Below are 13,761 nucleotides of genomic sequence, written 5' to 3'. Positions count from 1 at the left end.
CTCAGTGATGGTTTGAGTTTGTGGTTATTTTACATTATTTTGAAAATAAAACGTTTTACTTTTTTATGGTGGTTTACTTTTTTGGGTTCTATTTATTTTTTTTAGTTAGGATGAATGTTTACCATAATCTGTAGGTTTTTGTGGTATTTCATCGCTACCCACTGCAAACTTGTCATTTTACACTCTTACATTCTAGCTTCAAAACAAAGAGCAGCATATGAAACTGGGGAAGGTAGACAAGGCTGTAACGCTATAACGTTAGGGAAAGTTCAAGCCTGGGAAACATACGTTACGATAATGTACACATATTTTAATCAGGCAAAACGGAAGTCTCCTGTTTCCTGGCTGTAGTTGGGTCCTGAACAGCAGCCCGTGCGAGGCTGTCCTGGAGACCCCGCGCTGCCTGCACCTCTATCGTCTCGGGTGAGTTTGTTACAATGTAGCAATTTCTCTATTAATCCGAATAACTGTAACAAAGCTGCAATATGAGCTAACTGCGGAGAAGCCGCAAATTGCACCGCGATCGCAATCGAAACGCCACACTGCCGCACGACCCGGCAAACATGTTCATTTTCCAGCGAATTCCCAAGCATACCCCCCTCATCCAAGAGTATTCCAACATTAACTCATATTTTGCTTGCAATTAGCGATAGCTAGCTACGCAGTTGCGTTTACACTTCTGAGCAGACGATGCCGCTTTGTCTTGGCTGAGTTGTGACACCGCTTGGCAACATGAGTGTTAAAATTGTGACACTCGGTGGTTTGTTTTGAATGTCAAAGGCTCAAGCTAGCTGTACGTCTCAATATTGTTGATAGCTGGGTTAGCGGGTTAGCTTTCCAGGCTAACGAAAGTCAACCCAGATGCATCAAAATGACTGGAAATAGAGGTGAAACCGGGTGTTTAAATCAAACCTTTATTTAATTTTGAGGTTTAAGTCAGCTATGTGGCTGTCAGATGTTATGCGTGGCGAGTAATTGGTAAAATACGCCTGCAAAGCTTTTTGAAAACACCAGCTAGCATGTAGCAATCCGTTTGCAGTCTCCATTCATATCCTGCGCACTGGTTCTGCTCTAACCGAGCAATGGCTACGATCCGCTACCTCCTCAAAGCGGCGACCGGGTTTCCTTCATAACTGTCGGTAAATATGTCTGCATGAAAGTGGAGGAAATTTGCTGTGTTCGTGTCGTAACAGGCGATATGAACTGTTGTTGTTACTTGTGGTGAACTCTGCGAGAGCCCACACGAAATCTTTCGAGACGGTGCGAAAACCGCGCGTTTTCAGTTTGTTGTTTTCTTGCTGTTTCTCGGTGTTTTGCAAATGTAAGTTCAGCCTGATCTTTGGATGACTTCATGACCGCATCAGGTTTGTTAAAAATTATTATTTGGTGTGTAAATGAGAAGATGACATGTTGGAAATCATAATGAAAATGGGCTGATGTGTTGAGCTGTAAACCTTGCGGTCATTATTTTACATATATGCATATGTATATATATTTTATATGTATATGTAAATATACATATGTATGTGTGTGTGTGTGTGTGTGTGTGTAGTTGTTGTTTTCTTCTTATACGACCTACAGATTTCTGCCGGCAGTAGGTGATGTTATGTTACTAGTCATTACTTTCAATGTGAACGTTAAAAAAAAAAAAAACAAGCAAGTTTTTTTTAAAGTTTTTTTTATATATCTTGTCATCAGTTGTTAGTTTTTCTATATTTAATGTGTGATAAATGTTATTTGGACAGTTATTTGATTACAAAACTATTTTAGATCAACATATGAAAGGGTCCCTTTAAAGAACAAACATTTTTGGAACTGATGGCGCTGTAATTAAAAATCGTACTTAAAATCTACTTTATATGTAACTTAGACGCTTGTGATACAGAAGACTTGGAAGTAGAAATCTTAAAACAAGAAATGTAAACATTTGTTGTCTTTTTTTGTGGTTTTCTTTAGTTTTATGTGTCGTAGAGAATCAACACAGCAAAAATTATCCCCTTAAATGATTGTCCTCCATAGAAAATGTTTCACAATAGATACTAGTTGATCACTATTGGCTTTTCAGTGGTTGATGACTGTTATTGTCTTCATTATTATATTTTCCTGCTCGTGGTACAATTTAGTAATCATTTCTCTTATTTGTATTTCTTTAAATTTGTCCTCAATGTCACACTGACACAGTTGCCTGCTGAAAGAATCCAATGAATATTTAAATTTTTGACAACAAAATGGTTGTTAATAATGCATAACCATATGATATTAATCATTCTAAGACAAAGAAGCATTCGGAAAACATCTGGAAGTTAAACGGTACCTTTAGTTGTGCTCAATTCCTGTTAGAATAAAACTAGAAATTTAAAATAAAAACAATTCTAACCACGTGATGTTGCTATGATAACCGTATAATAGAAGTATAACTGTACACATACTTTAAAAAGCTTTTTTTTTTATCATCAACAGTTGTCATGGATGATGAAGACGGCAGGTGCCTTCTAGATGTAATTTGGTAAGTCAGCTCTGACACAGTGAAAGATCAGTTTGATACTTTAACGAACTGTTCAGTCGTCTCTCGTTTTGATTCTAAATCACATTGTTTTCTCCTACAGTGACCCGGAAGCTCTCAATGACTTTCTTCATGGATCTGAGACCCATGTAAGTAATAAAGGGGATAAAGAGTGAAAGAAGTTTGCGTTTGTATTAGAGGTGCTTCTTGTTCATGTTTTGATTTTGGTGCTTGCGTGATTCCCTACTACAGTCACTTTCGGGTCACATGTCGACGCACACTAAAACCTGCATCCCTCACTGCTCTCATTTACTCTTTTATGGCTTTCTCTGCTTAATTAGTGTCTTTGCTTTTGGACTGCATTGTAACGCTTATTCACAAAATGAGAAATGCTAATACTAACGCCTCCCGACTCCTCCCGAGTTATTCCTATCATTTTGATCCTCTGTCGCTTATCTCTTTACCGTTTCTTTACGTTTTGGGTTCTCTAAACTCTGCCCTTTCCTTGTCCTCCTCTGTTTTGATGGTCTGTATGTTTCTCTGTCCTGGTTACTTTTGCCTGCTGGTTTGGGTGCCTTTGGTTTCTGTCTGTCCTATCCTTGGTGGGTGTGTCTGTAGTTGGACACTGACGACCTTTTGGATGGTTCGAGTGACCCCTCCAGCTCGTTCTTCTCTACCACTGGGGTGAGTAAAATCCCCCAATCTTCTTCCTGCTGCTGTCTATCCATCTATGTTGCATGCATCTCTAAATCCCCTCCCTTTCCACTAACATGTTTTCACTTGATGAGGTTTGATTTGCAGCCATTCGACAAAACGTTTTGGTGGGCTTTTCATGTCTGTTTCTGCGTTAATTCAGTTGCAGTCCTTGCCACATCTAATCATCATCATTCATACATCTCCTGGCTTCACTTCTTTCCTCTTCTGCTGTGCTTGAAGGGACACGTTCCAGAGGTCCAGCCTGCTGTCCAGCTGTCGGCCAATGAGTCAGCAGGCTTGCCCAGGGTCAGTGTTGACCTGGACTTCCTTGAGGATGATGACATCCTGGGTGGATCCCCAAGTGGAGAAGGTGGGAGCAATGGCATTGGGACAAATCACGAGCCATGCGACATCCTGCAACAGAGCTTGGCTGAGGCCAACATCACAGAGCAAAGCTTACAGGAGGCAGACGCTGAGCTGGACCTGGGCTCCTTTGGGATTCCAGGCCTCACACAGGTGGTTCAGGCAATGCCTGATCCCAGCCTGGCTGGGGTTGGAGGCACAGCTGTTGGTGTAGGCATTGGAGTTGGGGGAACAGCAGCGATTTTCCCTGGGTCAGCCCAGAGCACTACGGCGACGCCTCCGAATGCCACAGCTGACATGCTGGGGTCGGTACTTGCTCAGCAGGGCCTTCAGCTCCAACCCCAAGTCATGAACAAGGCCATCAGTGTTCAGCCATTTATGCAGCAAGTTGGCCTGGGAAATGTGACGCTTCAACCCATTTCAAGTCTCCAAGCTCTTTCTAATGGGAGTCAGTCTGGACATTTGGGTATTGGACAGATTCAGGTTGTGGGTCAGCCTACAGTCATGATCAATCAGTCTGGGCAGCAAATACTGGCTAAAGCTATGGGTGGATACCAGCTGCACCAGTCTGGGTCAGAGGTATCAGGTGCTGCTTCTCAGACAGGGCTTGGAGGTTCAGGAGGTGGACTTCTGATCCAAGGCAACAAAGCCACTTTGGGATCTCCAGCTGTAAATGGACCAGCTGTTTGTGTCAGCAGCACAAACAGCAGCAGTGGTGGTACAATGACTGCTCCAGCTGGGCTTGTGGGCTTTGGAAGCACCCCTCTAAGTTCAGGAGTGGGACCCCAGACGCAAACTCAAGGCCAAATCATGCAGAACGTGATCATCCAACGCACACCAACGCCCATTCAGCCTAAACCTCCCCAGGGGGGAGCCATTCAACCCAAACTCTTCAAGCAGCAGCAGCAGCAGCAGCAGCCAGCACCCCAGGCCTTGCAAAACGATGCCCACAAGGCTCTTGGGCTGCAACAACTTCCAGTTTCTGCTGCTCAGAATGTAGCCTTCCTGACAGGAAAGCCAGGCTCCAACGTCGTCCTGAGTACTCAAGCTACAACGCAAAGCCCTCAGTTTCAACAAACCCTATTCAAGCAACAAACGGCACAACCATCTGGCAAGCCCCTGAGTGTACACTTGTTAAACCAACCAAACAGCATCGTTATTCCATCTCAGACTGTTCTTCAAGGTCAGAACCACCAGTTTCTGCTGCCTCAGCTGCAGGCGGGTGGGCAGATCCTGACCCAGCACCCTGGGGGCCACATCATAACAAGTCAGGGTCCTGGTGGACAGCTCATCGCAAACCAGATTTTGACTGCAAATCAGAACATCAACTTGGGTCAGGTGCTGACGTCGCAGGGCCATCCTGGGGCCGCCCACATTCTCTCTGGATCCATCCAGCTCCAGTCTGGCCAGATGGGCACGCCCACCCTCTTTCAGATGCCTGTTGCCTCTTTAGCTCAGACTCAAAGTCAGACACAGACACACACTGTCTCAGGTCATGCCCAGACAGTTATACAGGGCATGCCCATCCAGAACTCCCTGACCATGCTGAGTCAGGTGGAGGGACTGAGCCCCGCTGTCAGCCTTCAGCAAGCCCTGCAGCCCCAGCCGGGTGGAGTCCCCAGCAGTACAGGTGCAGCAACAATGGCTCAAGGCCAGCCTGGAGAGACTGTTGCTGTGCTGGGAAGCTCCACAGACCAGGCTGCTCATCCCACTCAACAACTTGTACCACAGTCCTCCATCCTTACAATGCAGCCAGCTGCCACTGTGTCCACTGCTTCCACAGTACCCTGCTCTTCTCCGTCCATGTCCGTGTCTACCTCCTCCTCTGTCACAGCGGTGGGGCTGGTCCCCCCTCAGGCTCAGCACAGTCCAGGGAGGCTACTGTTCACCAACCAGGGCTCCAGCATGATCCTGAGCCAGGAGTCTCTGCAGATGTTCCTACAACAGGTCAGTGTACCTCTATTAGCATTTTTTTGCTTCTCTTGTGTTAACATTGTCTTAAAAAATGAATAACATGCATGGAGTGATATCTTGGTTTGACCTCTTTGGTTTACTATTTTACTCCCCATTCCCTCCAAACCCCTTCCTCCCTCCCCTCCCTCCCCTCCTCATCCTAAAATGGTAATTGTACTATCAGGAGCAGCACCACCAAACAGAGAATGAGTCAACCCCCTCTGTGGGCGTACCAGCGTCTGTAATCGTCAGCAGCAACAGCATCACTACTGCGGCCCCCGCTGTCCATGACAGCCAATTAACTGACTCTTGGGTGGGTCAGAGCCACAGCCCTTCCCCTGGCCCCTCCCACATGACATCTGTGGTAAAGGTAGAAATGCCCCTTTATGTTGAGCCCCACCCACTTGCTGCTGCCGCTGCTGCCACGACAATGTTAGGTTTTCTTACCTTTCCCCATCACGCATTGCTTCCACAGCTCTCACATACGCTGCGCAAAAAGTGCTAAAATGATTCCTTTGCTTGCGGCATCTGTGCTTTTCTGACATTGCTTCATTACTTGTTATGGCATGATCATTCCAGTTGTCCACACCTTTTGTTTGTCAGCCACTGTCATTTGGATTTTTTTTTTCTTTATGAACCCCTGTGGAATTTGGGACTGGTAATCGGGTGCCTTTAAATGCCTGTCTGTCTGATTTCATGTGGTTTTCATCCATTCTGTGTGTTTTGCAACAGCATACACAAAACACGCTCCTCCTTAACTGAAGAAATGTTTGAAGTCCTCGGTGCACCTCTGCACTAACTGCTTGGTCAAATTCAGTCAACTCACCTTCATCTCCTGCATTACTGACAGATGACTAATCGATCAATCTCTCCTCGCTATCTTGCACTTCCCATTTCGACTCATTTTACACTGTCATCGCTCTCTTTAATCCTTAGTTTGACCAATGCAATGTCCCCCAAAACAAGAATTACACGGCCCCCTGACCCTCCTCCTCAAAGTCTCCAGATCACCCTCTAATTTACCATCACACTCCCACAGATCTTGCTTTTGTCAACACTATTTCCTTGTGGCTCACGAAATAATCATTGCTGACTTTAATGAATAATCCGCCTCAGAAACTCTAGAAAAAAAAACAATCAGTGAGCTTCTACTACTTTTAAATCAGCGCCTTTTAGATTTTTAAATCTAACACTTTGCTTTTGTTTTGTTTGTTGTTTGAGCTGTGTCTGTGTAACCTGGGGTTGGGCGATACTTTTAATAAAAGTCTATTCACCTTTTGGAGGGGGATTTTACCCTTAAACAAATGCATTTTTTCAAGCCAAAATGTATGAAATTTACTCTAAATGAAATTGTTAAGAAGCCATGTCGCCCAGCCCTGTTAAGTCTTGGATCCTGTACTTGAAACATATTTATTAGAATATGTATGCCTGCAAAACTTTAAATGTGTGTGGTTTTATGCCTCTTGTGTTGTTGAAATATTCGCATTCTTCAAACAACAACTGCAAACTGATGTTTTGTGATTCCATTTCAGGCCTCAGGTGGATCTCAGCAGCCTCTAAAGATCCAGAGCATGTCCCCCTCGCCGGCTTTGACCACTCATGCCACAACACCCCCGGTGGCAGAAAGTCCTCAGCCTTCCCAGTCTCCTCTCACTCTGAGCCAGCAGATCCAGTCACCGCACCATCAGCAGCAGTCACGTCCTCCCTCTCAGCCTCAGCCCCAGTCTCAAACTCCCTCGCGCTCATGCACACCCTCATCTCACCCTCAACTCTTCATTGTCCACAACCAAATCGCAGAGTCCCCCAAACCTGCTCCGCAAGGTCAGCCGCAGCAGACACCACCCCAACAGGCGCACATTCAAGTTCAACTTCAACCTTTGCCACGGCCGGCCTCGCAGCCCGCTCCCTTTCAACAGGAAATGCCTCCAGTGTCGCAGTCACCCAAGCCTCTTCCTGCACCACCTGCACAGCACCAGTTTACTGCGCCTCCTGTTGGTGCTTGTGCTACTTCTGTAGTGAAAACCCAGGTTCCCATTCAGGGCCTTACAGCAGGGCAGCAACACCATCTGCAAGTAGTAGGAGCACAAATTCAGACCCTGTCATCCATCAATCAGCCCTCGCCGCAACAGAAGCAGCTGCTGGAGAAGCTACACCAGGTACCGTGCACGTTTCACTGCTCTTATTGAAGTTGTGTTGGAGAATTTGCATGCGGTAGACGATTTTGCCTGTTAAATCACCTTCAGTACTTTGGCTTTGTATGCCGCTTTTTCACCCTGTGCAGTAGGGGTGGGTAGTGGCAAAGAAGTCACGATTTGATTCGAATCACGATTCACATGCCACGATGCGATACTATCACGATGCATCACGATACTTGAATTATTGCGATGCATTGTGATATTTTCACTGAACATACTTAAAAAAAAAAAATACAGCCATTACCAGTGGCTGACTGGCTGTGTATGATCTGGATAGTGTCTTCGATTGATGCATAACTCAAAGCAAATCAATTCATAACTGTATTTATTGAAACAACTTTTGGAGGTATTGCCATTAAAACAAATATTACTATTACTGGACACACTCATCACAAAAAGTGCATAGGATTTATAAAACTTAGAATAACAAAATAGGGATGATCAGTACAGACAAAAAAAAAAAAGTGCATAGGCTTTATACAACTGTAAAAAAATAAAATAAATATTGCAAACATCCCTTGCAGCTAAATGCATCTATTGCATGTGTCCTATCATTAAAGGCATAAAAAGCCCCCCCCCCCCAAAAAAAAAAAAATAAAAGTCGATACTTGGCGTAAAGAATCGATGCAGTAGATCCCGAAAATTAGAATTACGATGCATCGTTATGACGATTATTTTGCACACCCCTACTGTGCAGGTTGTTTTTTTTAAATATATTTTTATTACTGGTGTAGAAGGAAATAGATGTGGTTTATATAGAGAGTTGCTAATTTTCTTAATGTTTGATTTAGTTAATTGTTTTTAAAATAATGCAAAACAGCTGACAGGTCACCTCTTTCCATAGTGAGTCAATTTTTTTTTCAGTATTCTTTTTACATTCTTATTGAAAGCTTGAGTTAAATGCTTTATGATCAACTTATGGGTGTAAATTGGGGGTCCAAAAAGGCTTCAAAAGCAACATTGTCTTGGATGTGTTCTTCAGGTCCAGCAGAACATCATGCTACAGGCCAAATCTCATCCTCAAGCCACCAGTCAGTTCAGTTCACAGCAAGATGTGCCTGTTGAGAAAGTGGTGATTGCATCATCAGCCAGCACCGATTCACCGGTTCAGCTTCCCTCAATCCTACAGCCAACATCGGTGCTCGTCAAAACTCCCGTTACAGGTTGGACACCGATTACAGCCAGTGATGCAAAACAAGAGGCCCGAGAATAAGACTTTCCCCTTTTTAATCATTTTTTTTCTTTCTTATTTTAGCAACAAGTGACTTACAGATATTCTCAGGAGGCCAAGGGCCAGCTGGAGCAATGGTAAATCAGCCTGTCACTCCTGCCAGCCTTACCCAGCCTGCACAGGTAGGTAACATTACAGAGCCAGTCCGTTCAAAGGTGTGTCTTGTCGAGCTATTATGCCTTTCCCCACTGTTCAGTACAAAATTCAAAGCAGTCGTTTAAAAAAATCTATATTTTTGTGTATTTTCAGTATGTAGTAAGTGAATTTCTTTCTAAATTTCTCTACAGGTTCAGCCAAAGCCAGGAGTGATCAGCTCGGTTGGAGGGATGACCCTGGGGAAAGGTGGGATTAAGATACAAGTTTTAGGAGCTCCTCTGACTCAAATGCCTGCTCCTCAGCCCCCAGTTCCGGTCCAACCTCAGGTAAAGGGGCCGTCGCTCCCTGTTAGTCGGACACTGAAAGATTCCCTCTGATATTTGAGCTTTTAAGTTTTAACCGGTATTTTTCATCTGTTTGCTCCCCTGACAGATAACTACAGTGAATATGCCTTTCAGTGCAGAGCCCAGTAAAGAGGCCAGGTAAGCGTGTTCTTAGGACTTATTTCTGCCATTTTTCTTTAGTATTTTCTTTAAAACTAGTTTTGTGTACCCGCTCCTCGCTGCAGGATGCTAGAACAGCTAAGGAAACATCAGGGTTCAGTGCTTCACCCCAACTACAGTGCCCCTTTCCACTCGTTTGAGGACACACTGCACAGACTGCTGCCTTACCATCTCTACCAGGGAACTGCCAACTCCTCTCAAGATTATCAGAGAGGTAACGCGCCGCACACTTTCCTGGGCTGCAGACACACTGTTTAGTTCACGTTGCACAGTCTTCATAAACATTTGGGCTCGTTGCAGTGGATGATGAATTTGAGAGGGTCTCCTGCCAGCTGCTAAAAAGGACCCAGGCCATGGTGGATAAATATCGTTACTTACTCTTTGCAGAGTCGAAAGTAAGTTTATAAACTAACATTTTCACTGTGAGCGTCATTGTTATCCTCTTTGTCCTGAATTGATTTTGAACTGAATATTTTGGGCATTTAAACATGAGCAGAGACTTGGCCCCTCGGCAGAGATGGTGATGATCGACAGGATGTTCATTCAGGAGGAGAAGATTGCTTTGAATCAGGACAGGGTCCTGGCCAAGGAGAGACCAGGTACCCCGGCGCTGTCTGTGGCTTCACATTTTTGTGGTTGTCTTGGTATAAAGTCGGTGTTTGGTAATGATATTTACTGTTTATGTCCTTGCAGAGGAGTTTGTGGCAAGTGTACGAATGTTGGAGAGTGTAGTTTCATCCCAACAAGAATCGTCATCTGCTGAGCTTCCATCATTGAGTGGAGGTGCTTCTACTGCTGCCCCTGCTCCAGCACCTACAGCTCCTGCCTCAGCCCCGCCTCCAAACATTACCCCAAACCCTCCTCCTCCTGCACCTCTGCCTGCACCTGCACCTGCACCAGCTCCTGCTCCACCTCCACCTCCTGCCCCTGCCCCGCCCTCCCTTTCCCCTTTCCCCTCTACCAAACTGGTCATAAAGCAGGGTGGAAGCGGTGCGTCCGTGTCCTGGTCGACCAGCTGTCCTCCGGCTGCGCCGGTCAAGCCAGTGGCAGAATCCATCAGCCAGAGCTCCACCTTCAATCGCGCTCCAGCAGCTCCATCCTCTTTCCCCTCTCCGACCTCAAACTCTCAAGCAGCTGATGATGACGACGCCCTCCCGCAGCGAACCAGCAAACCGCCCATGAAGACCTACGAGGCGCGCAGGAGAATTGGCTTGAAGCTAAAGATCAAGCAGGATCAGACGGGTTTCAGCAAGGTGGTGCACAACACCGCCTTGGACCCGGTGCACACACCACAACCTCAGCTGAGCAGTCAGTCCACGTCCCAGCCTCAGGCTCATCCTCAGTCCGAAGCTGCTCTGCCCCATGCAAAGTCCCACCCTTCATCCTCTCTTCCTTCCACCGTCATCAGAACTCAGTCCCCCGTATGCACTCCTTCCTCTGGCTTCTCAGTGGCTACAGCAACCACTCAATCTACCCCACCACCGAGAGGTAATGTCCCCCCTAGTACAGCCCCATCATCCTCCACCTCCGCCTCTTCTTACACTTGGTCGTCATCCACCTCCTCATCCTCCGCTCAGATGAACGGGACGTTGGATCACCACAGCTTGGGTGGGGTGAAACACAACCCCGCCTCCACTGCCACTCCCTCTCAGACAACCTGCCGCCTGCCCCTTCGGAAAACCTACCGGGAAAACGTTAGTCCGAGGGTCAGACCTGGCGTCCCAGGTGGAGGAGATGAAAGTTTGTCCTACCCCAGAGCCACGCCATCACCCCCAAGGCATGACGCCTCAACGCCTCCCTCTGAGCGGACAGTGATAGCCAGTGTGAAGGTAGAGAAAAGAGACAGGGAGGCCTTAAACACTCACACAGAGCTGAGCCACGAAACCGGCCATTTAGGGAGTACAATGCAGGGGCTGGACAAAATGAATGAAATGTTTCACCGTAGTATCAAAACCACACCACACCATCATCTCCCACTGCTTCGAGACAGAGAGGGGGCAAAGGATAGAGGGGAGGAGCACACAGACCAAGAGACAGATGTAAGTAAATACAAGAGATCGAGTGGAAAGAATAAACATAGGACAGGAGGGACATTCAGAATGGACCAGCATGCCCCCGGGCCTCCCTCTCCAGAGTCCTCCTTTACACGTGACTCTTTGCTTCCTGCCAAACGCTGCAAGTCAGACTCTCCTGACATGGATAACGCCAGCTTCTCCAGCTGCAGCCCTCCGGATGACTCTCTGAATGAGCACCTTCAGTGCGCCATAGACAGCATCCTAAACCTGCAGCAGGAGCCCCCTGCCCGCGGGCATCACATAAAGGGGGGCAACAGCAGGTCCCACCAACACCAAAGTCAGCGCCCGGGAGATTTGGCAGCCTCGTCCCACAGACCTTCAGTCCCGCCCCCCTCCTCTGCTTCTTCGTCGTCCTCCTTGGCCCAGCACCCTCAGGTCGGTGGCCGTGGCCACAATGGCAGCCTGGTGCCCCAGACTCAAAGCAGATAACAGCCCCTCAGCCCCAGGCTGGACTGACAAGGGGTAACTAAAAGATGGATTAGGAGGCAGGGAAGGAGGCACTGTGAAAACAGTATCACTGTACTGCTCTGCCAAGCTGCGTTGGCTTTGTTTGTCTATTTGAATTGTCCAGACATTTCTTTGTCATTTACAGTCTAAAGTATCCCTTTTGGTGGCATAAGTGTGGTAAAACAGTGAATTACAGACTTGAATATGCCCTGACATTTTTTGATATATTCTCTCAAACACACACATTGAGTGAAAAGATGAAATTGTCAGAGGTTGTTCTCAAATTCTATCTTTCTTTTTCACTTTTCTTTCTTCCTTTTTTTTTATTTCTTTCAGTATTTCTACATTCCTTTCATGTGGCCTGAGCACCAGTCTCTACCCACAATGGTTCATATTGGTTACGGTTTAAATTGTGTCCCACTGAGCGTCAGGCAGCTTGTTTAAACAGTTACATACTGTAAAAGGTTACCATACATATAGTGTTCTTGTACCTTGCATATTTGACTCTTATCACAAAGATAGTGCTGCTCTACAGATACAAACAGCCCATGTTAAATGCATTAAAACTCTTTCTCTGGACTACTTTCTGTATGTAGTTGAGGTAAACCCGAAGCCTCATTTACACTAGACTCGAGGAGCTCTTTTTCTTTTATTGAGTAGCCTCAGCCTCCATCATGGCTGCATTTCATACCAGCGTCATCTAATATTAAGTAAAACACGTTGAGAAAATACATTTTTTGGCTGCTCTCTGATACTGTAACACCATGATGTCAGGATGTCGATGAACTTGTAAGGAAACTGAGTTGTTTTCAGCTCCCAATGTCAAACTTTTCTAGGTTTTTGTTTTCAGATCACACACACACACACACACACACACACACACACACACACACCTGCCCTGTTGTTGCTTAGGATGCCACATGACGACATTATGCATTTCAGTCAGCAGGGGTCAGGCCAGTTTTCACTGCTTTCCTGTGAACTTCAGTCTGTTTTCTTCAGCTCTCTGCCGCTGTATCCCTGCCTCCTGTGACTTTAGTCTCTTTTAGGCCTGGTGGACAATTCAAACACAGCACAAGCATCGAAATGGAAAAAAAAAGGAACAATAATAATGTACAAAAAAGACCGGAAGAGAATTTGAAGTATAGTATTACAGATTAATTTTTGTATTGTATTTATTGTGTATAATGACACTTTTTAAAAAGAAATGTACATTTAGTAAAACTGTAAATTAAACCTTGCTTCTTTTATGAAACGATTTGAGTTCTCTGATCTTTTCCTGCAGTTTAGACAGTGATTCCTTGCCTTGAGGGCACATTCCTCTGGATGACTAATGATGACCAACAGTGCTGTATGATAGTCAGGAGGGGATGGTGTAAATGGTGGCCACGGTGGGTGTGTTCTCCAGCAGGCAGCCAGCAGGTGGTGCTTGAAAGTGGAGCTGTTTTGTATGTTTCGTTGCCCAGAGGGTTCAAAACATTTGGGAGGAGCAACAGAGTTTTAAATGGGAGGGAAAATACAGTCACATCTGTAAATATCTGGCATGTTTAATGATAATAATTAAAAAACAAACTTGGATAAGATTGAGGAATGCAGCATAGCGGTCATATGATTTGAAATATGCACGAGGCTGGTTTGCCATTTTAAAAAGGGAACAACTCCAACCAAATTATTTATTCACAACACCCCTCCTCTAGGT

The 13,761-nt window shown here is 45.7% G+C and overlaps 1 protein-coding gene across 5 annotated transcripts; it reads left to right on the top strand.

The window, feature by feature from the left end:
• The first annotated feature begins 369 nt into the window (after window positions 1-369).
• Window positions 370-13,309, top strand: bicra (BRD4 interacting chromatin remodeling complex associated protein). 5 transcript variants are annotated; one of them, XM_075472940.1, is made up of 15 exons: window positions 370-423; window positions 2,461-2,506; window positions 2,607-2,652; window positions 3,122-3,187; window positions 3,440-5,509; window positions 5,700-5,885; window positions 7,048-7,671; window positions 8,693-8,873; window positions 8,966-9,063; window positions 9,229-9,363; window positions 9,470-9,519; window positions 9,606-9,754; window positions 9,841-9,935; window positions 10,034-10,139; window positions 10,234-13,309. In XM_075472940.1, exons 2-15 carry the CDS (start codon window positions 2,466-2,468, stop codon window positions 12,042-12,044), a joined length of 5,658 nt encoding a protein of 1,885 aa, XP_075329055.1. In that variant the 5' UTR covers window positions 370-423; window positions 2,461-2,465; the 3' UTR covers window positions 12,045-13,309. The 5 variants fall into 5 exon arrangements, with proteins under 5 accessions (XP_075329055.1, XP_075329054.1, XP_075329053.1 ...); XM_075472939.1 differs by lacking the exon at window positions 370-423 and adding an exon at window positions 435-1,364 and having other exon boundaries at window positions 10,037-10,139; XM_075472938.1 differs by lacking the exon at window positions 370-423 and adding an exon at window positions 435-1,364.
• Window positions 13,310-13,761: the final 452 nt, after the last annotated feature.

The sequence above is a fragment of the Odontesthes bonariensis genome, chromosome 9 (genome assembly GCF_027942865.1).
Source record: "Odontesthes bonariensis isolate fOdoBon6 chromosome 9, fOdoBon6.hap1, whole genome shotgun sequence".
In the NCBI taxonomy this organism is placed as follows: domain Eukaryota; kingdom Metazoa; phylum Chordata; class Actinopteri; order Atheriniformes; family Atherinopsidae; genus Odontesthes; species Odontesthes bonariensis.
Note: the sequence above shows the minus strand (reverse complement) of the source record. Positions and strands in the feature narration are given on the sequence as shown.